Source organism: Fukomys damarensis, unplaced genomic scaffold (genome assembly GCF_012274545.1).
Source record: "Fukomys damarensis isolate Sample0158 unplaced genomic scaffold, DMR_v1.0_HiC HiC_scaffold_22, whole genome shotgun sequence".
Taxonomy (NCBI): domain Eukaryota; kingdom Metazoa; phylum Chordata; class Mammalia; order Rodentia; family Bathyergidae; genus Fukomys; species Fukomys damarensis.
The window spans coordinates 8,077,844-8,101,359 of NW_022900934.1; the positions used below are offsets into that span (position 1 = coordinate 8,077,844).

At 43.2% G+C, this 23,516-nt stretch overlaps 2 protein-coding genes across 2 annotated transcripts in view; one reads left to right on the top strand and one right to left on the bottom strand.

Annotated features, from left to right (window-relative positions):
- Nucleotides 1-304, bottom strand: part of Pfdn4 (prefoldin subunit 4) — a 33,336-nt gene extending 33,032 nt beyond the window's left edge. The window contains exon 1 of the mRNA XM_010618194.2: nt 160-304. Coding sequence (XP_010616496.1) covers nt 160-219 — 60 coding nt within the window. The 5' untranslated portion in view covers nt 220-304. The remainder of the gene's footprint in view (nt 1-159) is intronic.
- Nucleotides 305-5,971: 5,667 nt separating this feature from the next.
- Nucleotides 5,972-16,028, top strand: LOC104858086 (1,25-dihydroxyvitamin D(3) 24-hydroxylase, mitochondrial). The gene is made up of 8 exons (XM_010618193.2): nt 5,972-6,513; nt 7,172-7,283; nt 8,467-8,612; nt 11,544-11,710; nt 12,259-12,337; nt 12,918-13,115; nt 13,208-13,327; nt 15,177-16,028. The coding sequence occupies exons 1-7, from the start codon at nt 6,499-6,501 to the stop codon at nt 13,316-13,318; spliced, it is 828 nt and encodes a 275-aa protein (XP_010616495.1). The 5' UTR covers nt 5,972-6,498; the 3' UTR covers nt 13,319-13,327; nt 15,177-16,028.
- The last annotated feature ends 7,488 nt before the right edge of the window (nt 16,029-23,516 follow it).

Sequence of the window (23,516 nt, forward strand, 5' to 3'; positions counted from 1 at the left end):
GGCAGTCTGCCGCAGATTCTCTGGAAAGGAGGGCTGAAGAAGCAGCACGACACGCTGGTAAACACCTCGCCGCGCCCCGGTTCCCTCGGCCTCCCCGTTCCGCCCTCCGGGGGGCTTCGATCTCTCCCGAGGCGCCCGGGGCGCAGGATGCGCGCTGACCTTCGGCGCGCCGCCCCTGCAGGTGCAGTACCACAAGAAGTACGGCCAGATGTTCCGCATGAAGCTGGGCTCCTTCGACTCGGTGCACCTGGGCTCGCCCAGGCTGCTGGAAGCGCTGTACCGCTCCGAGGGCGCCTTTCCGCAGCGGCTGGAGATCAAACCCTGGAAAGCCTATCGCGACTACCGCGCGGAGGGCTACGGGCTGATGATCCTGTGAGTGGGATCCGCGGGGCGAGCGGGGCGGCTGTGCCTGGAAGAGGGAAGCGCGGGGAGGAGTTCCCTGGTACTGCGCGCGTCTTCTGCGGGACGGATACCAAAGCCCCCGAGTCGGGGCAGGTGTGATCCGGAGCAAGGGTGGGGACTTGGCGGGGCCCGGGAAAGGGCTGCACTGCACATGCAGCTCCTGCTTGCTCCCTGAACATTATTATTACGAGGAAACGGCAGAATCGCGAATTTGGGGGATTTTCATCATGTCCCAGTCAGTAAGTTGAAACAAGGTTGTCCTGGAACAAACCCCACACGTGACGGGGACATTCGCGTGCCCGCTCCTTTGCTGGAGTCTGAGGCCCTGGGACGCTCAGCTCTACCCCTAACAGGGCTGGGCAGATACCGCAAACCCGCTCAATCTGGGCTTCACCCTTCTCATACAGTCTTAGATTAGGAGGAAAGTGCTTTGGGTGGATCCTGTAGAAAATCCAACCCTGAGCTCTCCAAAGCTAACGTTCTCTACATATTTCTGGGTGTAATTTTCAGAGCTCAGTTGTTCTCTGGCTGGAGATGCCTCTTCTTTTCCCCTGTTCTTAATACAGTCCTTCTTCTCCCCAGGGAAGGACAAGACTGGCAGAGGGTCCGGAGTGTTTTTCAAAAGAAATTAATGAAACCAGTGGAAATTATGAAGCTGGACCACAAAATCAATGAGGTCTGCAGACTGGGGTCAGCTTTCCTGGGTCTCTTGAGGACATAGGATGTTAGTGAACCTTTGAGTTCCACCTTTGAAGTATGGGAGAAAAAGCATATAATTGGATGACTCGGGGGTCCTCTCTTTGTCTTTGTTTCACTCTACACCCTTCAAGACCCCAATTTCTGACTCCTTTAATCTCTTTTAAAGTAAAGTTGTAATGAAGGAACAGTTATGAGCACAGACCTTATGATTCCATAGTCTTGGATTTGAGACCCAGCCTTCCACCACTAAGAGCTTGATGATACCACTTGACTTTCCTAGCCTTGATTTTTTCAGTCTTAAAATGAGAATGTAGCTCGTATATGTTGTAATGAAGGAACAGTTATGAGCACAGACCTTATGATTCCAGTCTTGGATTTGAGACCCAGCCTTCCACCACTAAGAGCTTCATGATACCACTTGACTTTCCTAGCCTTGATTTTTTCAGTCTTAAAATGAGAATGTAGCTCGTATCCCAAGGTCATATATAAAATAATGCTTGTAAAGTCCTTAGGTAATGACACTTGAGCTGGGTTTTGCAGGATAAGCAGGAGTCTGCAAGGCAAGGCAGAGGGCAGCAGTCCGGCAGAGAGGATTACGGGCCAAATATACAGAGGCACGAAATGGTGCGATGCGTTCAGAGGGTCCGTGTCCAGTGCAGCTGAGGTGAGGGTTTCTCTGAAATGACTGTGGACAGACAGAAGATCTCTGTGTGGTTTGTGCCATGCTAAACTATTTGGCCAGAATTCTCTAGCCTAAGAGGGGTTTTTTTTCCTCTCTCATTGAGTTTATTGGTACATTTTAGGGATACAATACAGTTACATTCATCCTTGGGATCTTGTACCTTTACATGACAGGTCTTGGTTCTCATTTTTTCCCCTTGCCCCCGCCCTCCTTTCACCCCCTCCTCCCTTCCCTATTTAAAATGACTTTATTTCCATTTTCTCATATTTTTTTCTTTTCCCTTATTCCCTTTCCCCTACCCTTCCCACTTCCCCTACACCTTTAGCCCTTTTCTTCCTATTTCACACTGTAACCTAACAGGGTTTTAAGCATGTAGTAATCTCATTTCATTCTTTCACTGAAGATGTTCATTCTGAACTGCTCTCAGACCCAGATTGGTTCCTAGAGATGACAGATTGCAAACATAGAAGCTTCTAAGGGCCATATCATTCATACAAAATAGCAAGACAAACACAATAAGGACTTTAGAAAACAGAATTGTGTGTGCCCTTCCTCGAGGGGACAGCTCCCCCCATTCCCAGAAAACTATGCTATGTGGTGTTGCACAGCCAGTGTTACCTTGTAATAATCTCATCATTATTTTCACTTTGATAAGTAGTGGTAAATCCATATGTCACAGCCAGGCATGGTGGCACATGCCTGTAATCCCAGCACTCGGGAGGCTGAGGCAGGAGGATCGCCATGAGTTTGAGACCAGCCTGGGCTACATAGTGAGTTCCAGGTCAGTCTCAGCCCTGTCTCAAAACACCAAAAAGTAAAAAAATCCATATTTCACAGTAAATCTCTATTTTTTATTAGTAACAAATTCTAAGTACTTCTTAATGCACTATGTGAGCAAATTAAACTGTGCATTGGTTACATGTGCAGGCATTATAGCCACACACCCTGTTTTAGGGTCCAGCACAGCAAGTTATCAATTTTGTTCCCAAGGAAGATTGATTTAGCCTCTCTGAGCCTTATTTTCCCATCTCTTTCATGGGAAAATGGAACTAGGACAGTAGCTACTGCCTCATGGGTTGGCTGTGTGGACCAGCTAAGGTATTACACTTAGTGCAGTGCACAATCTTATTTCGACCTCATGAAGTGTGAGGCATTAGTCATCTAGAACTTGGTTCTTGGAACAGGCATCTAAGGACTTGGGAGACTATCCCAGATTAGAGCTTTTCAGTGACCGAGTTGCATTCAGAATTTGCAGATCTAGTTCCAAGAGCAGTATACTCAACAAAAACAACTGACCAACAAAATGCTGTGTTTTCACCCAGCAAGAATAGAAATAGAAGTGCAAACCTCAGGATAGTGACTCTGTCATGGTCCTCCACCTGCTATGTCAACTGGGCTGTTTCCTTCCTTGTGGTTTATTCCCCCGTTCTGATGAGAAGAAATGTTTTCCTCTTCTTAAAATGCCAGAATCACTTTTAGATCAAAAACTGAAATGTAAGCCTCACGGTGGCTGCAGGAAGAGCTCAGGACCACCCAGGACAAGGTCGTGAGGGGATAAGGTGGCTTGGGGAGGAGAATGTGTAATTAGTGCTTTTTCCCAATGAGTAACATTCAGAGCAGTGAATATACAATGTAGCGGACCCTTCAGTTAGCTTACTGAGCTGGAAACTTTTGTTTTCCTTCCCTGAAATTAAAATGTATCTTCTGTGGTGGCTTTCTCTTAAGGTCTTGGCTGACTTTATGGTTAGAATAGATGGGCTCCGAGATGAAAGAGGCCATATCGAAGACTTGTACAAGGAACTGAACAAATGGTCATTTGAAAGTAAGTTGTCTTCACAGACTCATGCCCTTCATTTTGCGAGTGGTTTGGGAGATAAAGAGCAATTCTAGTAACAGTTTTCCATGATGATGCACACTGCTGCCAGCAAAGAAAAGGTCACCTAACGTTCCATGCTTCTTTTAGGTACTTAGGTTGCGCTTTGCACCAGGGTTGTTTATGAAGTAGTTCAATAAATATGTATTGAACACCTGTTCAATGCTAGGCACAGTGCTACAAACTAGAGGAAAAAAGAATGAGTTGCCAGGGAAAAGCAAAGCAAGGGCGACTGCGCCAGGAGTGAGAAGTAACCAAAAAGGAACAGATAGAAGTCCTGTATTAGGGGCCGTGTCCTGGAAAGGGATTGTGGGCAAAGGCAGGCGGTGGGAAGAGACCCGTAGCCGGCTCCTAGAAGGCCTTAGAAGGCAGAGACAAGAGTTTGGATTTGAGCCTGGAGGATTGGGGAGCTTTGGTGGAGTATGTTTAGCAGGGGGTGCCCTGGACAGAATAGCTGGGTCACTGTGGCTGCTAATGGAGAGAGGTTGGACAGGGCGGCCTCAGATGAAGGCTCTCATAGGGTCTCCTCTATCACCAACCTCATTTACAGCTAAGATAGAAAGTCCAAAGCAAGTAAGAAATCCACAGGAGGAGGAGCAAAGGGAAGGAATGATTATAAAGAAGAAAAGAAGTGTATGCTTTGGAAATTGTCCACTGGAAGTACTCAAATTAAGGAAGCTAAAAGGCATTTAGTTGCCAGGCAAAGAAAAATGTGACTGCAGTGGTTTAAAAACTGTAGCCCAGCATTGTGGGAAGCCTCGAGAACCACGGAACCCAGGCTTTTTACAGCCTTTTCTTGTCCATCCTTAGCTCGTGAACTAATGAGCGCTTCCCTCCCAATCTTACCTCTGCATTCTAGGCAGAGATGAGAGAAGGAAGAACCAATCCAGCTACCCAGCCCCAGGCACAGTGAATGCAAAAGGAGCATTTCTCATCCGTCTGTGCCCCCAAACTGGGTCCTGTGGTTGCTCTGAGGAAGGCTGGGAATCGGGGACCGGGATTGTCATCAGAGTCCTAAATCAATCCTGATCTTTTGCCTGAGGATGGATACACTGACACCCTAAGTAAAATCAGGGCTCCCTGGTGGGAGGAATGGAGAAGAATGAACGTTGGGCAGGCCATTAACAGTGTCTGCCACATGTGACACCAGTGACACTCAAAAGCAAGCTGTTACATGAGAGATCCATGTCTAAAGAATGCTGCATTTGCACTGTGCAAAATTTTGTAGATTCAATTTGCAATGTGCACCCCAAAATTCACCACAACTGGAAAACTGGCACTCGTGGTTTGATTCTACCTGTACTTAGTGGTTTTAAAATAGCAGAACATGCAGATGGACCAGCTTGCCTGCTTCTATAGCACTGTAATCCATTATTGAAGGTGGGAAAATGTGCTTTTGGATGTTTTACAGTGGGAGCCAATTAGCTATTGAACCTAGGTATTCATAAGCAAAAAAGTATTATCTTAATTTTAATATGCTTTTTAAAAACAATAATCATCTGCTAAACAGGCATGTTGCAATTTTTATATGTGTGTATACACTTTGTAGTATTCCCTATGACTGCCTACCACTGTATATTACTGTGAATATAAGTAATTTTTTAAAATGTAGAAGTCCACAGACCACCTGAAGATATCAGGCACACTCCCGGTTGTATCTACCCTGCATATTGTGGAATAAAAATGTGCACCACTTTGAAAGGCTGAACAGGATGAGTGGAGTTTGGGAAATACGGACATAGTCAGAAAAGCCACAGAGCTGTCCTGACTACATTTATCGACTCTCGCTTCTCACTTTCTAACTTTAGATTAGTCATTCATCCTCCTAACGCAGTATCCTAGTTTGTAAATTGAGAGCTAATTATCCGCCTATCGAACAGTGCTTGCAGTGATCCTGAATCAAAAGAAAGTGGTTACAGAAGATAACTTTTAAGACAACCGGGGAAATTTTTAAATGTAGTAGGTGTATTTTGAAATGGGTAATACTCTCAGAACGTTAGTGACATTATAGTTGTAGAGCAGAATATATTTCATCTTAGGACTTTATTGCTAAGCTATTTAATTATGAAGTTGTGAGGGCTGGAAATTATGAGTTGCAGTGGTTTTGCATGCGTACTTATCTATACACGTATACCCGAAGAGCAAGTAATTGTTGCAAAACATTAATGATTACTTCACTTGAGTTCAAAGGACACAGGTATTTATTTTACTGTTCTTTCAACTTTTTTGTAGGTAAAAAGGTTTTTAAATAAAAGTTGATTATTTTATTTTTTTAAAAAAAGCTTTGCCTGAATAAAATGAATAAACAGAAGAAAACATCCATAAAGCAGTAACCCAGTACCTGGCGAGTAGCGAGTGTTCAGTGCACAGCCTTCTGGTCTCGTCCTCACAGGACGGCTTCCCCTTGGTCACAGAAGGCAGCAGAATGCAACTGGAGCTAAAGGAGGGGTGGAGCTCTGATGCAGCCACACCTCTGACCTAGACTTTTGTGTGATGGACAAGACCAAGGACAGTGTAGCTCTGACCAGAGGGCTCTTAGGGGACGGGCCACTGCACCCAAAAATAATTTCTAGAAAGGGAGGGGAGAGTGCATGCCCCTTTCTTTCAGATTGTTCGCTTTTCCTAGATGTTCTTAGACTTCTTTGTTTTTTCTTAGAAAAGACCACATTTTTAAAGGACCCAAAAGCGAGTCTTTAATAATCACTTAATCATGTACACCACTGTCGTTACAATTGTGTAACAGTGACAATTATCTTAAATAACAGGCATCTGCCTCATACTGTATGAGAAGAGATTTGGGCTCCTTCAGAAGAACATAGGAGAGGAAGCTCTGAGCTTCATCATGGCCATCAAAACAGTAAGTGCACTTTTAGCTATCAGCTCTCCCAGGATTGCTTTATGCATCTTAATAAGCATGCATCATGGTGGCTTCCTAGAATTTACATACGCACATTTTATTTCAGTGGTTCATTAATTTAGATGTGTATATTTGTGTGTGTGCGTGTTTGTACATGTTATAAAGCAAGTTAAATCCATTGTGTCTTTGTTAGGCGAGGATATTTTAATTCAAAAAATTATGTTTATGCCTATTTGAGATGTTCCCATTAGGAATCAGTTGATGAAAAATATTCCTCAAGTATCTGAAGTTTTTCATTGTTTAAATACTGGACCAGTTTAGGTGATGTGTGCATACGATAAACACTTAAATTAATTTGAGAAATGCTGAGGTTAGAAAATTATTAGAAATTGAAATGAATATGAAAGCCATGGCCCCCTCCCTCCTTTTGGTTACACTGAGCTCCTAAGTCCTAAAACTTTTATGAAGCATATCCCGGTGACTTTCATTATTCCACTGCAGGAGGAGGTGGAGGGCTTGGTTCCCAGGACCTGCTAGGAGGGCCCAGGAATCCTCTGACTCCGGCCTTTGGGAGCCGTGGTTCAGGAAGCTCCTCCTGCAGGGCGATCATTGCCGTTGACAGAGTTGGGGATGAGAAGGCGTTTGTGTTTTCCCACAGATGATGAGCACTTTTGGGAAGATGATGGTCACCCCAGTCGAGCTGCACAGGAGCCTCAACACCAGAGTCTGGCAGGCACATACTCTGGCCTGGGACACCATTTTCAAGTCAGGTACCACTGGCCAACTCAATCAGCTGCCTTGCCTGGGCAGCCGTGGATGGTTGGGAATGGGCTTCTTGGTCTAACACCTTTGAGCTTAGAGTTGAATTGCTCACTCTAACTTGTTCGGGCTTTGCATGTAGACAAATTCTAAGGAAAGTCAGGAGGTCGATTTCTGCAGTCTTCTTTGGGGAATGAAAATGATAAAGAAGAATCTTTAGGGTATTGGGGATGGAACCTAGGCCCTCACACATGCTAGGGGAGTCCTCTACATCCCCAGCCCTATGAAAGTGGCCAAAACAAGCACTTTGGAGTCAGAGCCCCCTGGATACTCTGTGCGTGATGGCTTGGCCAAATATGCAACCACCATTGCGTCTTTACCTGCCTTGTCTTGGATGAATGATAATTATACCACCTACCTCATGCAACTGCTCTTAGAAAACACAAACCACTCAACCTGCTACAGTATGCCACAGTGGTTTGAGCTATTTCTGCTAGCCAAAAACAATCAGCCTTGAAAATTAGAGATCAAAAATTCCAGCCCCAACCAGCCTGTCCTTGCCTATGGGCCATCACTATTCTCTTGTTCAGTGGCTACTCTGTCAGGCAGGTAGGTGGTGATGCCTGGGATGGAAACCAGGCAGGCGGGTTTCAGGATTCCAGTGCTGACTGCCCTACCCTTAGTGCATATGATTACCGTGACCGTCACCATTATTCTTAAGTCTGGAAGTTACCATGGGTTAAAGTGAGGGAGACACGTGCTTAAAATATACTTTATAAATGCTAAAATTTTTGTCATTATCAATATGCGTGAGCACTTTGTACAATGGGTGTACACGTGTGCGAGTTCAATGGATGTGTATTCAGTAAGTTCTGATCCTGAACATGGACCCAATCTCCACTTCCTCTCATGTTGACCTGTCCCAAATTCAGCTCTTATTACTCAGAATATGATCCCAGACCCACATCATCTGCACCACTGGAGGACTTGTTAAAAATGCAAACTTCCAGGCTCCAACCCCTGACTCAGAATCTGCATATTAAGAAGGAGAAAGGCATTGGGAGCTTATTGAGCAAAGGGTCAGCATTCCTGAAAAGATCCTTTAGATATTGCAAGAAAGATTTTGGTCTGATTTGTGTTCTTTTCTTTATCTTAATTTTCAATTTACTTCCTCTCTTTTTTTCTCTCTAATAGTCAAGTCGTGCATCAATAGCAGATTAGAGAAATATTCTCAGCAGCCCAGCACAGATTTCCTTGGTGACATTTATGACCACAGTCAGCTTTCCAGGAAAGAAATGTATGCTGCCACCACTGAGATCCAGCTGGGTGCAATAGAAACGGTAAGGTTGGCAGGGGGTTAGCTTGTAAATACACGGTCTGGGCAGCATCCTTCCTGATGCCTTTCAAGTCATTGTTCACCTGGATTCACTGAGCATTAGTCTAGTGAAACTGAAAAGTCCCAGGCTAGAAGCGAAACGCACAGCCTCTTGTGCGTACCTACCAGGTAGGAGATGTCGTGTGCCCTGGTGTAGAAAGCCACAGTAGAATCAGACCAGTGCCATGACAACCGTGCACACTACTGCAGGACTTTCGAAGCAGGAAAGCTCCCCATCTTAGCAAAATGGTTTACATTTTTAAAAACTGGATATATTTTAGGCCATTGCATGTGTTACCTCCCAAAATACCAACCTGTGGCTGGTGATATTTACTATAAAAATACTGAAATGCCATCTCCCAGGTCAGTATTTTTCCTGCTTAAAATTATAAATATAATGAGCTTGGGATAACTTGATCTTAATTGAAATGAAACAGCTAATTTTAAATACCAAAATTTTGTCTCAGACTTGGTTGGTCAGTAGATATCCCATACAGTGCAGTTCCAGACACAAATACCAGTATGGTCATTCAGGTTTAACTGTTCGTTTCGTTCACTTTCTGAGTTATCACAGAAGAGTTGTATATTAATATTTGTCACTGGCCCAACATTTCATACACCTAAAAGTCTCTGTGCAGCATGTAAACTAGTTCATTTTCTTGCCACAGGTTCCCCTTACAGAGTATCTCTGGCCTAGTGATATAGTAGGGTTTTCTGTACCACAGGGACAGCATCCTTCTCAGTTCTCCTCTTGCTCTGGGAGACTGGGAAAGGCAGGAAGCCATCCCAAGTGGCTGACCTTCCTATTGCACTGCACACTCTGGGAGGTTCTGTGAAGTTTTATCTGTTCTTCCTTATTCCAGCCCACATGTGAGCTCTGGGAGTGCAGTGACTTCGTTTTGCTCACTGCTATATTTAGCACGTAGCAGCATTGTAGACAACCAGTACATACTTAGTGGATACATGAAAGAAATCAGGAAACACTGAGTACTTACTATGTACTAAGGACCCTCCTAGGTTGTCAAGAAACCTCCACAAGCCAGAGACAAAGTCTTCCCCTCATGAAACTTGCCTGATGGGGAAGACATGTACACAGATAGATATAATCATTTCAGAAAGTGGTATGTGCTTTGGGGGTGTGAGTAGGGGTCCCTCCTTGGAAAAGCAATTCTAGTGGTGACTCAAATGATAAAGTAGAGCCAGCATTGAGAAAGCCTGATGGAAGAGCACCAGAGGTAGAGGAAAGTACACATGAAAAGGCCCTGGGGCAGAAAGAGAGATGGAGCATGAACTAGCAAAATTACTCAGAATTGCAATTACACGAGTGAATGGTCCAGGTGAGTCAGGGCTGTTTGAGACTTAAGGCATTTGGGTTTTCTTACACCTCTAGTGGGAGGCGCTCCTGAAACATTTTGAGCAAGAGAATCACCTGGTCAACTTGTACTTTGACAACTGGACTCTGGCTGGTGGATGGAAAATGAACTTAGCTGAGAAAGGACAGAAGCAGGAGGCCAGGAGAGGAGCTGAGTCTCCTCCCTGGAGGTCAGGCCGGGATAGTGTGGTCCTGCAGGTGTCCTACAAAGTCCCAGCTATGGTGGAAGCTGTAGTTTTCCACCTTGTGGAATCTTTGTTTGGTAGATGTGGCCAGGGACTCACTGATACAGAATGCACTTCATCCATTTCTCTTTTTTTAGTCATTGCTATTCTGAAAGTCACATTTGGAGGATCAGAGAAATTGAAAAGTGTCTCTAATTTGGTGGCTACACCCTCTTCCTGTTTGGTAAATGGGACTCTTAGAGTAATGCCATGCACGGTTTATTTGCAGCCAAATCCACAGTCCTCTGACATAAAGAAGGCTGCGTTGGTGGCACTGTCTTCCAAAAATAATAAATAATCATTGGCTCTGAATTCTCTTGCACTCTGCTCTTTTGCAAGAATGGCACATGGTACTTAAACAGCGTCTTTGTGTCTGCAGAGGGAGGAGGTGATGACCATTTGCAGCAGAATATTTAGCTGAAGTTAGCAAGGCCTAAAAACAAATACATACAACTACTGGTGGTGAATATGATGTAGGTCAAAGATATACTGGCTGGTTTCACCCTTATTTTTTTTCCTTCTCATTGCCTTTGAAAAGTAAAAAAATGGCATCCATTAGGACTGTCTGAAACTGCAACCAATTCCTTAAAATCCTCCATTGAGTGGTAGAATTTCTTCTTCCAGTGCGGGCATCCTCCTACCAGGGCTCTTCGCATGTGGCTGGAGCCCTGATACAACTTTTCATTATTGTGTTAACCTTTTAGAGTGTGACCAAAAGAACTTCTGAATTCCAGAAATGCAGCTCCTTGTGCTTTTGCACTGCAAGAAAACTTCTTAAAATTAAGGCTTTATCAGCAGCACACCAAGGATCTTTATCGCTCACTTTTCTCAATTTTCATGTGAAACTGGTTTTATTTAAAATTTTTATATTTTTAAGATCATTATAAACCCACATTTAATCCTAAGAAAAAAAATAGAGTGGAATCTTTCACCAAGTTTCCCATAGCAGTACAGAGCAATACACATTATCACACCCTGGGAATGGTCACAGGTGGTCTGCAGTCTCTGTGTCAATAATAGTTGTGTCAAACTATATTTTTAATTTCTCCTACCGCCACTGATTATTTTAAAAATTCTATTTTGGCTTACCCAGTAAATAAGTTATCCATACTTTTTATGTTTTGCATAAGTCCGACTTCAGATACTGGATTTGTATAAGACAGAGAAAATAACACATGAGAAAAAAATGTCACCATTATATTCACAGGGGCAAGGGGGAAGCCATCACCTTCTGTTTGGCCAGTCACACTGAAGCCATTTTATTTGCTGAAATTGAAGTTTGTGTCTGCTTGGTTTTCAGACAGCAAATAGCTTAATGTGGATTCTCTACAATTTGTCCCGTAATCCTCAAGTGCAACAAAAACTTCTTAATGAAATTCAAAGTGTATTGCCTGAGAATCAGTCGCCACGGGCAGAGGATTTGAAGAAAATGCCATACTTAAAGGCTTGTCTAAAGGAATCCATGAGGTAAGAATTTATATCTAAGCCAATAGGAATAAAGCACCCCACTCAGACAATGCCCTTATCCGATTATAGACAGAAGAACTTGAGATGGTATTTATTTCTATCACTCATTTCCTAAATCCTTTTAAAACTCTGTCAAATCTTGGGAAATCAGGGCCTTGCCCTCTTAATCAGTATCACTGCTACTCTAATGAATGTTTTTAGTACCTGTGAAGATCAGAGCGGGATTGTAGGACAGGAGACAAAAGCTCACCAACAGAACCATCTCCTTATATAAGAAGACATAGAGATGTCTTTATTTGAGCCTCGGATATAAATCATGTTTTGAAAATTCTTTACATACCCTTTCTAGAAAACAAAACTCACATCTTAGGATTAGTAGTGTTAACTTCATGAAGAGTACTTGGAGAAGCATCCACCAAACAGTTTGAGGATGAAGCAGGAGAAGAAGTACATGCACCACTTATTTATTGAACACAATCTGCATCCCCGCTGACATTTCAGACAGAACGTGGTCTGTGGCGCCCTTTTCAACAAATTTTATTTTTCAGGCTCACCCCAAGTGTGCCCTTTACAACTCGGACTCTGAATAAGGCAACAGTTCTTGGTGAATATGCTTTACCCAAGGGGGTGAGTAGAAGCTGTCTGTTCTGTACCTCACCAGACTTTGAAGGGTGCACTTTCCAAATATTCACCAGATGTCCCTGAGCCCTTTTGCTAGGGGAGCATCTATCTCAGAAACATACAGAAAGGGCAATTGAAAGATTATTTAAAACAGAATAAGAACAGTGGCTGTGGAGACAGAGACCTTAATTCAGTACCCTCTTACCTGTGTGGTCTTGAGTGAGTTGTGTATTGTCTGTGCACCTCAGGTTCCCCCTCTGCAAGGTGAATAATAGAATCTTCCACAGGAGGGTGCTGTGAAAATGAAAGGCAAAGTTGAAAAGTGCTATGCCTATTTGATACCTGGCATTTTTTAAGCACTCAATGCAATCGTCATTATAAATCTGTGAATTGTTTTCACATGTGTAAGATAATCACCTTTGTAAATTTTGCCATTCAAATGTTCTCTTCTGGGTTTTTTTTTTTTTTCTTGCACCAGGGTTCGAATTTGGGTCCTTGTACTTGTGGGGCAGGTGGCAGAGCCACTGAGCTACATCCCCAACGCATCTTGTTATTTTAAATGTCACATTTTTCTATGTGTTTTTAGACAGTGTTAATGCTAAATACCTATGTACTCGGGTCTGATGAAGACAATTTTGAAGATTCTGATCAGTTCAGACCTGAACGTTGGCTTCAAGCGAAGAAAAAGATCAATCCCTTTGCACACCTTCCATTTGGCATTGGGAAAAGAATGTGTATCGGCCGCCGATTAGCCGAGCTCCAACTCCACTTGGCCCTCTGCTGGGTAAGTCCTTACCGGCTTTGTGGCTCTGCTCTGTGCTGTCCAGGGGGTGGGAGGACAATGGGCTGACCCTTCCTGCTGTGTGCATCCTCCAGATCGTCCGCAGATTCCACATCGTGGCCACAGACAGGGAGCCAGTCCGCATGCTGCACCTGGGCATCCTGGTGCCCGACCGGGTGCTGCCCGTGGCCTTCTGCCGGAGATGAGACCCTTGGGTGAGCATCTGGGGTGCTCTTCATGATCTGCAGGGTGGGCTGGGGTGAGCTGGGTGAAGTCAGCCAGACCTGGGTTCGAATTCCCACCCGCCCCAACTCTCTGAGTGACCTTGAGAAGTTACTGAACCTCTCTGCTTCCATTTGTTATCTGCAAAATGGGGACAAAAATAGTATCAGTCACAGAAAATTAATATAAATAACAAATACTTAGCCGGGAGGCTGGCACCAAAGCTTTTAGGCCCTGTGGGCCACAGAGTCTCTGTCACATCCACGAAGGCTGCCTTGTAAACTGAAAGCAGCCATGGACACTCAAAATAAATGGATGGAGCCAGGTGTGGTGGTACACACCTGGAATTCCAGCACTCTGGGAGGCTGAGGCAGGAGGATTGCATGTTTGAACCCGGCTTGGGCAACTTAGCAAGAGCCCTGTCTCAAAGTAAAATTAATAATAAGGGCTGGAGACATAGCTCAGTGTGAATGCACGGGCTGCTGTGTATGCTTTCCACTGCTACCATAGCGCATTACTAAGACTTTCTGGGTGAAACAACACAAATGTATTCTCTCATTTCGGTAGGTCAGAAGTCTGACATGGCTCTTTCTAGGCGAAACGTAAAGTGTCCGTGAGACTTCATCCTTTGCGGGGTGGGGGCCTGGAGGGGAATCCATTTCTCACTTCTTTGTGTTGCTGGCAGAATTTAGTTCTTTACGCATTCCAGCCTGAGGTCCCCGTTTCATTGCTGCCATCAGCCCAGGGCCAAAACCCGGCTCTTAGAGCTTGCCCGTGTCCCTTGGCTGGCGATTCTCCTCCATCTGAAGCCAGTGACAGTCAGCTGAGTGAGTCCCTCGTGCTTCTGGTCTCTCCTCCTCCGTGTGCCCCACGGGCAGTTACTGCCCAGAGTGGTCTCCCCATCTTACGATCTTCAGGCGCGTGTGCGAAGTCCCCTTTGCCGTGTAGAGTCCCCCTTTCCACAAGTTCTGGAGTCGGAGCATGAATCTCTTCGGAAAGCCTCATTCTGCTTAGCATCCCTGCATTCCAGTAAAACTTTGTAAAAACGTGTTGGTGGCCCACATTCGGCCCCGGGGTCTCGGTTTATGGTATGCGGTACATACACAGAAAGGAAGCACGTATTCAGCCCAGATTGAATACAGAATGATAACTTTGCACTGCAGTATGTCAGGCAGTACTTTTGCGGACAGTAGAAAGGTTCTCGTGTCCTCCTCACCAGCCTTCCCATTCCTACATCCCAACCTACTTAATTTCTACTACAGTATTTTCTTCCAATTAACCTGGGCCTAATACGTCATGCTTTAGCCTTGTCCTGAGAAATAATCCCCTTCATGAAACGAAGCGTTTGCAAGCCCAGTTATTTTCTCCCAAGCGAATGAAATACGATTGGACCTGACTACGCGTCCGCTTCAGAAACCCCCAACATCACCCGACAGGGAGCGCTGATATTCCCAGCATGCTCCTTGTAGGGCGCCACCCTGGTATGCACACCCGGCCTCCCTCACCCTGCCATTTTCACAGCATCCCTAGAATTTGCTGAGAACCAGCGACCGTTTCCCAATTGCAAGTATCCAATGACAAGTGAGATATTCAGGACGACAAGCAATTTACAGATGAAGTTTTGGAATGAGGCACAAATAAATACACTCTTATTCCTTCCCAAGAGTCTGGTTCCACTACAAAATTTGTCAGACTCCATGCATCTCAAGCAACAGAAAGTTGCATGGTGATAGCTAGGACAATGAGAGAATTCTAGCTTTCTGGTGAGACTCCCACCCCACCCCAGTCAGATAATTTCTCTCATTGCTTTGATTTGTAATTAGGACATACTTTATTTTCCAGACTTTTTTTTTTCCATCCAAATCAAGAACAACCATCTTTAACTTCCTGTAAGAATGGTACTTGTGGCTTCTGCATTCCTGGAAAGCAAACTTCGAACACTAGCTCATGCAACAGCATATAAAGGGTAAATGTTATCGAGGGTTTCTGCACCTGCCCTTCCAGCTTCACTGTGAAATCTGTAACTCTGAAGAGTAAGTTTCCATTTCACAACAAAAGGCCTGATTCTGCCTTTCAAGTCTGGGACTTGAAATCTTCCCAAGTCTGGGACCTAGGGGCATAAGGACAGTCTGTTTACTGTAACTCTGTGTACTGTGACACTTGGGTGTATAGGTGCTTGATGACAGCATCCAAGCTGATTAAAGTGATCAACTCATAAAACTGTCTTTTCTGCATTTCAGTGGAGACATTATTGAGAAATTAGGGAATAGCTCTATTTCAGAAGCAGTTTAATAAAGCCAGAAGTTCTTCTAAAAGAATACCTTAATGATTTACTCAATTTGATCAAAGTACCCTGAAATTTTTTTTTATTTCACTAGTGTGTTTTCCTCTATGGTATCAGAATGTGGATGAATGAAGTTGTGTGTGTGTGTGTGTGTGTGTGTGTGTGCGCGCCAGTGGTAATTTGTTTCAGTCACTTTTTATTTAAAGATATAAATTTAGGATCTGTTGTGCTGGGAAATTATCTAAAGTTTGGTCCCAGCTTAAAAATATTTATTATGATCTTAAGAAAATGACTTTTCTACCCTTCACTTTCCCTCTGTTATATGGAGAACAAGAAAATACGTATTTGTTGGGCTGAGGATTTAACTCAGTGGTGCTGCCACCTGCCTCGCAAGCACAAAGTCCAGAGTTTGATCCCCAGTACCAAAAATGAAAAAGAAAAGAATGTATTTGTTAAGATTACATAACAAGCCGGGCGTGGTGTGGTAGCGCATGCCTGTAATCCCAGTACTTGGGAGGCTGAGGCAGGAGGATCACTGGGAGTTCGAGACCAGCCTGGGCTACATAGTGAGTTCCAGGTCAGACTCAACTACATAGTGAGACCCTATCTCAAAAAAAAAAAAAAAAGATTGCATAACATTTCTGTGTGATTTTTAAATCTAAGAAAATATGGTTTCATTAATGCAAAATGCATAGATTTGTGCAATACTTTAAAATTGTTTACATGTGGCTTTTTATGCATATTTTTACTATCAGTTTTCTCTAAAGCATATTGTATATTTCTGTATTTTTGATAATTTCTATTTTTAGGTTATATTTTTAGAATATTTTGGAATTGTACATTTATATCTCTATATTTGAATGAATGTATACATTTATTAAAATAAGTGTGTGCTTTCTCCCTGCTGTAAAATTGGTTAGAATTTTAAATCCAAAAGTGTTATCAGATTTTATTTGTATACCTTTAAATGCTTTGAAAGTTAGAATAAAATGTTTTTAAAAAAAAAAACAGTTTTTTTCTCCTTTGTTGCATTTATCATGTCAAAATTTTTAAAGTCTGTCTTACTGGTAGAGAATTTTCTTCTGTGGCCATTTTATAAGCCCTGTATCACAAATCTATCCTTCAAATAAACACAGACTTCCAAGGAAGTTTCACTGAAAGATAATCCTTTTAAGCACACAATTTTCCCGATGTGGAAATACTTCCCGGGCCGGTTACCACCGACTTGCCCGCTGTCCCCTCAGGCCGGCTGTGCTCACTGACTCCTGCTCTGGACTTCTGCGGTGCCTCCCATGCCTTCACACTGACCCTCGCTTCCCTCCCATCTGGCCTCTGCGCACTGCTGGTCTTTGCTGCACGTGTGCATGCCGGCCTTCCCTGGCCTTGTCGCACGGCCCCACGGACCCCAGGCCTCAGCCATGCATCCACCCCCAGTGCCACCGGCTGCACCACACTGGCGTCTGCCAGACTCTTCTGCTCCTTCGGCGCCCTCTTCCCACGCGGGCTGCACCTGCGGTCTTGCTCCTGGGTCTTCCTCGCGGCACTCTGCCTGCCATGCTCCCAGTGCCCCGCAGCCCTGCTCTGGTTTCCTGGAGGAAGTCTTCCTGGATCACCTACGTCCTGCAGAGGCTGACCCTGGGACCAGAACCCCATGAGGCCACGACTCCTGGAAAAACCCACCAGGCAGTGGGGCAGCAGGATGGGGAAAGGCCAGGAGCTGAGCAAGGCTGTGATTTGGGGTCACGTCCCAGCCTCAGTGAGATCCCGGGGAACTCTGGGTACACGCTGCGGCCCAGGCTGTTCTCAGGCTCCACTGTGCCTGCAGAGGCCAAGGTGGTAGGGGCGAGGTGAAGCGTGGATGGTGTGGCTGCCCCCTCTCCGAGCCGCACACCCAGCACGGCAGTAACAAAGATGATGAGGATAACTAAGGTTTGTAGACCGCTCCGCATGCCCTGACCCTTCAGAGCACCTGCTCCCTGGGAGTTCAGGAGACCTCACCACCGGCCTGTGCCGTGGGCACAATGATGCTTCCCATTTCGCAGCTGGGAAAGCAGGCGGAGAAAGGGCCCATAATGTGCTTAGGATCACCAAATAGGACTCCAGGATGTCTGGGTCCAGTCCCTGCCCGAGGATGACAAGAACCTCTCCTTCAGTGCCCACCATGGGGCAAGTTTATGTGCAGCTGTGGGATTACTTGATGGGCACACGCCAACCCCACCTTCCTCTAGAACATAAGATGCAGTGGCAGAGGGGACATGGGAGCTGCCACTGTGCCTGAGATGCCAAGCTTACAGCTCATAATCGGAACGCACTAAACATTTCTCTTTGTCCTTCTTGGTGATGTTTGCAACAACCACGTCTGATGACCAAGAAAGCTAGGACAGTTCCCCCAGGCCACACCGTTATGCGGCTGGACTCATCCTCATGACACGTTGTAAAATCTCCACTCTGAGGTCCTGCACAGCATTGGTTTGTATAATGCTTGTCACAGGGTAAATGTTTACTAGCTCAGAGCTACTGTTTTCATCCTCAGTAATGTGTGCTGTGCCATGCATGCACCTTATTATTATAAATTCTCCAGCCCCTATTCTGTCTCCAATGAGGCTCAGTGATTTAGCTTGAATGAAATCCCCTGGATGTTTAAAGGAAATCAGTTGGCAATGAACTGCGGGACGTGGTCCATTTAACTTCTGTGATGTTCAAACAGTCTTTCTGAATAGGCGACACGGAAGAAAAGACAGGAGGAAAGGAAGAGGAGGAGGACAGGGGAGAACTGAGATCAAGGGACTTAGCTGATTGCTGTGTCTCTGCCTCTCTGGGAAGTAGAAAGTGATTTATGAGAAAACTATTTCCCAGGCTTGTAGAAGGCCTGGCATTTGGGGCAGTAGGAGAATGTGGCACAGGTGACTGCAGCAATTCCAAATCAGAGAGCGAGGCAACGTGTGGTCAGCTCCTGCCTCTTTCCTCCTGCACATCTCAAAGTGCGGGTGTCTTCCTGCCTGCTGCACAGCCCCAGGAGCCAGGGATATGCATTTTTCAGCCATCCTCATCACGTTGTTTTTGAACAATGGAACAGAAGCCCCTTCCAACACTGGAGGAAGTGCTGTCAGAGTTGAGCGATATGGTGCAATGAGGGTGCACAGATAATACAAGAATTGTGGGAACCCTTGAAAGTGTAAGAAATTCTGTCATTACTTGGTTGGTTTTCAAGCCCAAATCCTCATTGTTCCCCTGTTCTAATGAAACACGCTCTGTAAACTCCATGCTGGCCTAACAAGGAAATTGTGGATTTTAGAATTAGTAACCTCCCCTGGAATCCCATCCTAAAGAGACCATTTCCTAGCTGTGTGATGAAGAATTTCATTAACTCTCTTAAGCTCAGCTATTAAATGTACAAGTGTTTTCATGAAGACTGAAACTTTTAAAATATACCTAGTTCAGAACTTGACATAAAACACAAAAGTGTCAGAAATTGTGTTTCTGGATTAAAGGCACAGAAAATGAAGCATATCTCTTAATAAAAACAGGGGAGAAAAATACATCACATTCTTGCTCATAGAACATGCTTAAGTAAATGCAAAGGAATTGAAGTTATCCCCTGTATATTAGCAGACCATAGTGCAATTAAACTGGAGATCATGCATAAGAAATTGCAAGAACTTCACAAACACATGGGAAGTGAATAACATCCTGCTGAACAACAAACGGGTCACAGAGGAAATTGAAGAAGAAATTAGACAGTTTCTACAATTAAATGATAATGCCAGTACAACATACAGGAATCTATGGGACACAGTGAAAGCAGTTCTATGAGGGAAATTCATAGCAGTAAATGCCCATACTAGAAAAACAGAGCAAGCTCCAATAAACAACCTAATGCTGAACTTTAAGCTCCTAGAAAAGGAAGAGCAAAGCAAATTGAAAGCTCATACAAGGGAGGAAAGTATAAAGATCACAGCAGAAATTAATGTAATGGAGACTAAGAGAATGATACAAAAAAATCAATAAACCAAAGAGTTGGTTTTTCAAAAGAATAAATAAAATTGATAAACCCTTAGCCAACCTGAACAAAAAGAAAAGAAAAGGCTCAGATTCATACAACTAGGAATGAAAAAGGTGAAATCAAAACAGATCCACCAGAAATCCAGAGGATCATCAGTACCTACTTAAAAACCTGTACTCTAATAAAATGAAAAACACAGAGGAAATGGACAGAGTCCTGGATACACATGAATTTCCAAAGTTGAATGAAAAAGATATAAAAGTCTAAAAACCCCAGTTACATTCAATGAAATTAAAAATGTAATTAAAGCATTACCAACAAAGAAAAGCCCAAGTCCTGATGGCTTCACTGCTGAATTCTACAAGACATTTAGAGAAGAACTATCCCCACTACTTTTTAAACTCTTCAGTGAAATTGAAAGGGAAGCAATACTTCCAAATTAATTCCTGGAAGCAAGTGTTATTTTGATTCCAAATTCTCAATAAGATACTGGAAAATGGAATACAGAGGATCATCAAGATGATCATACATCCTGACCAAGTCAGATGTATCCCAGGGATACAAGAATGGTTCAACATATGTAAATCAATAAATGAAATACACTATATTAACAAAGTCCAGGACAAAAACCATCTCAATAGATGCAGAAAAAGCATTTGACAAAATTCTACATCCATTCATGATAAAAAAAAAAACCTGCAGAAAATTGGAATAGATGGTCTTTATCTCAACCTGATAAAGGCTATCTATGAAAAAGCAACAGCCAACATCATACTCAATAGTCAAAAACTGAAAACCTTCATGCTAAAATCAGAAACAAGATAAGGATTCCACTACCACCACTCGTGTTCAATATAGTTCTGGAAACATTAGCTACAGCAATTGAAAAGAAAAGAAATTAAAGGAATAAAGTTAGGAAAGGAAGAAGTTAAGGTGTCATTATTTGCTGATGATATGATACCCTACATAGAAAACCCAAAGAACTCTACCAAAAGACTTCTAGACTTTTTGATTGATTCACTGACAGAGAAATTAGGGAAATAACTCCTTTCACAGTAGCATCCAAAAAAATGAAATATATATGAAGGAAGCAAAAGACCTCCACAGTGAAAACTACAGTACTCTTAAAAAAAAAGAGAGAGATTGAAGAGGGTAACAGAAAATGGAAAGACATCCCTTGCTCCTGGGTAGGACAAACCAACATAGTGAAAATGGCCATACTTCCAAAACTGCTATACAGATTCAATACACTCCTGATCTCATACTATTAGAAAGCATCTGCAGTGGAAGAGAAACCACCAATGGAGCTAAGAGACAATCTAAAAATAGGGAAAAATTTTACCAGCCTCTCCTCAGGCAAAGACTACTATTTAGAATATATAAAGAACTCAAAAAAATCAGAACCCCCTAAATTCAAAGACCAGACTTAAAAATGGGCATATGAAATGAACAGACATTTCTCAAAGAAGTAAAAGTAGTGAATAAATATATGAAAAAATGTTCAACATCACTGGTCATTCAAGAGATGCAGGTGAAAACAACACTGAGATTCCACCTTACCCCAGAAAGAATGGCTGCTATCAAGAAATCAACCAATAACAAATATTGGTGGGGTTGTAGGGAGAAAGGAACCCTCCTCCATTGTTGGTGGGAGTGCAGACTGGTGCAACCACTGTGGAAATCAATGTGGAGTTACCTCAAAGAGCTGGGACTGGAGGTTCCATTTGACCCAGCCATCCCTCTGCTGAGTATCTTTCCAAAAGAATTAAAAGAATCATACCACAATAATATATGCACATCCATGTTTATAAAGGCACAGTTTATAATAGCTAAAACTTGGAAACAGTCCAATTGCCCATCAACTGGAGACTGGATAAAGAAGATGTGGTTTCTCTATAAAATGGACTACTTAGCCATAAAGAATGAGAAACCAGAGACATTTGTAGCTAAACAGGTGCACACTGAGGCTATACTCCTAAGTGAAATAAATAGGACACTCTTGAGTAAATACCGAATAGTTTCTCTCATGTGAAAAAGTACAAGTGTAACTAATGTTCAAATGGTATAATTGAGAGGGAGAAATAGGAAGAAACTGACTAAAGGGGAAGTGGGAAGGGAAAGGAAATAAGGGGAAAGAAAAAATAGGAAAAAAGGAAAAAATGGAAACAGTCTTTGTAAATAGGGGAGCGTAGAGGGAATGAACAAAGGACAGGGGAATGGGGAAAAAATAAGAACCAAGACACATCATGTAAAGGCACAAGATCCCAATGATGAATGTTACTGTATTGTTTACCTTAAATGTACCAATAAACTTAATGGAGTAAATAAATAAATAGAGTAGAAATAAATAAAACAGGGTAGACATTTCAAAACAATCACCTTTACCTATTTACCAAGGAGACTTGGAAAAATTAACTTTTAATCTGAAGGAAATCACCAGATCACCTAAAAATACTACTTTCCTATCTATCCAGAGATCTCAGCACATTACTTTTTATGCTATATATTGGAATGAAAATTCAAAAATTAAATTTGATATTTCTATATGGTTCACATATGGTTGCCAAATAGTCATTTTTCAAATTTTATTAGTTGGGTTTTTTTTCATCCTTAATGAGCCTACATCAGTATGAGTTCTTTGGTAGTTCATGTTTTCTAGTGGGTTCTGATCTTCCACTGCTACTTATTTCATTTTGAAGTTTTCCATATTTGGCTAATGGGAGCCTTTATGAATGGGTTCCTATGTTTTCCTGGCATGTTCTCAGCATTTTTGAAGATGTCCTTCCTTCTTGCAACAAGAATACTTTCCAGTGATCTTACACTTCATTACTCCAGTCTAGGAATCTTCTGGGTTTTGTTTGTTTTTTTTTTTTCTTCAAGAGGTCCTAGCTTGTTTCAGTAGAGAATGGTGTTTAGAAAACAAGATTTGGGTCCTACCTGTGCTCGCTGCCACTGGGGTGTTATTGCTTCTTGATACTCTTGCCTTCACAGCTAGAAGGAGTATGTGTTTGCAGGGGGGAGAGGGAAGGAGGGAAATAGAGAAGAAAGGAAAAGAAGAGAAAGTAAGAAAAGGAGAACATGTGACTCATCTGTGTGAACAGCATACAGGAATTACTTGCGCTGCTCTTGGAACTTCCAAAAATGTGTCAAAAGAAGTTAAAAGAAAAAAAGTAGAGAGATAGTTTAGTGAAATGATTAAGGATTAGGTTCTGGAAATAGACAGATGTGGTTTAAATTCTGACTCTACCCTGTGTGACTGGGCAAGTGATATTTGATCTCCTTGAACTCTGTCTATCAATTGGGGATAGTGATCCCCATGTACTCCATGGCCTTGATGACAGACTAAAATGAGATGTTACATTAAAACTCTGAAATCTATCTGGTGTCTTTGGAGTCTCCAGGAAACATGCAATTGTTGGTTTTATCGTGTGCCGAGATCTACGCGGTTGTGAGGTAAGATGTCCCGTTTCAGATTTCTGGCTCCCACGGAGGAGCCGGTCTGGCCTACACAGATTCACAAGCCAGTTCTGCTGGAGCCCATTCTCTGCTTGGATGGGGCTTGTGCTGTGAGCCCTCAGGATATCCTGACCCAGGCCTCCTTCTTTAGATCACCTACCGAATCTCATGTGCAACCTCTATTTTTCGCATCCCAGAAACCTACTGAATCTTTCCTTGGCCTTTAGGGATTCTCTGTATTTCTCTAACAAACTAAAATGCACAAATATCTGGGTGGAGCAGTGACATTTACGGAACAGGTCCTGACACTACTCTAGGCACTTTGGTGCTCCTTGTCCCACTTGGTCCACACATAGCCTTGCAAGTAGTTTAGGATCTTCTTGATTTTGAATAGGCTTGGAGAAGTTACATATCTTGGCCAAAGAAGCACAACAGCAAA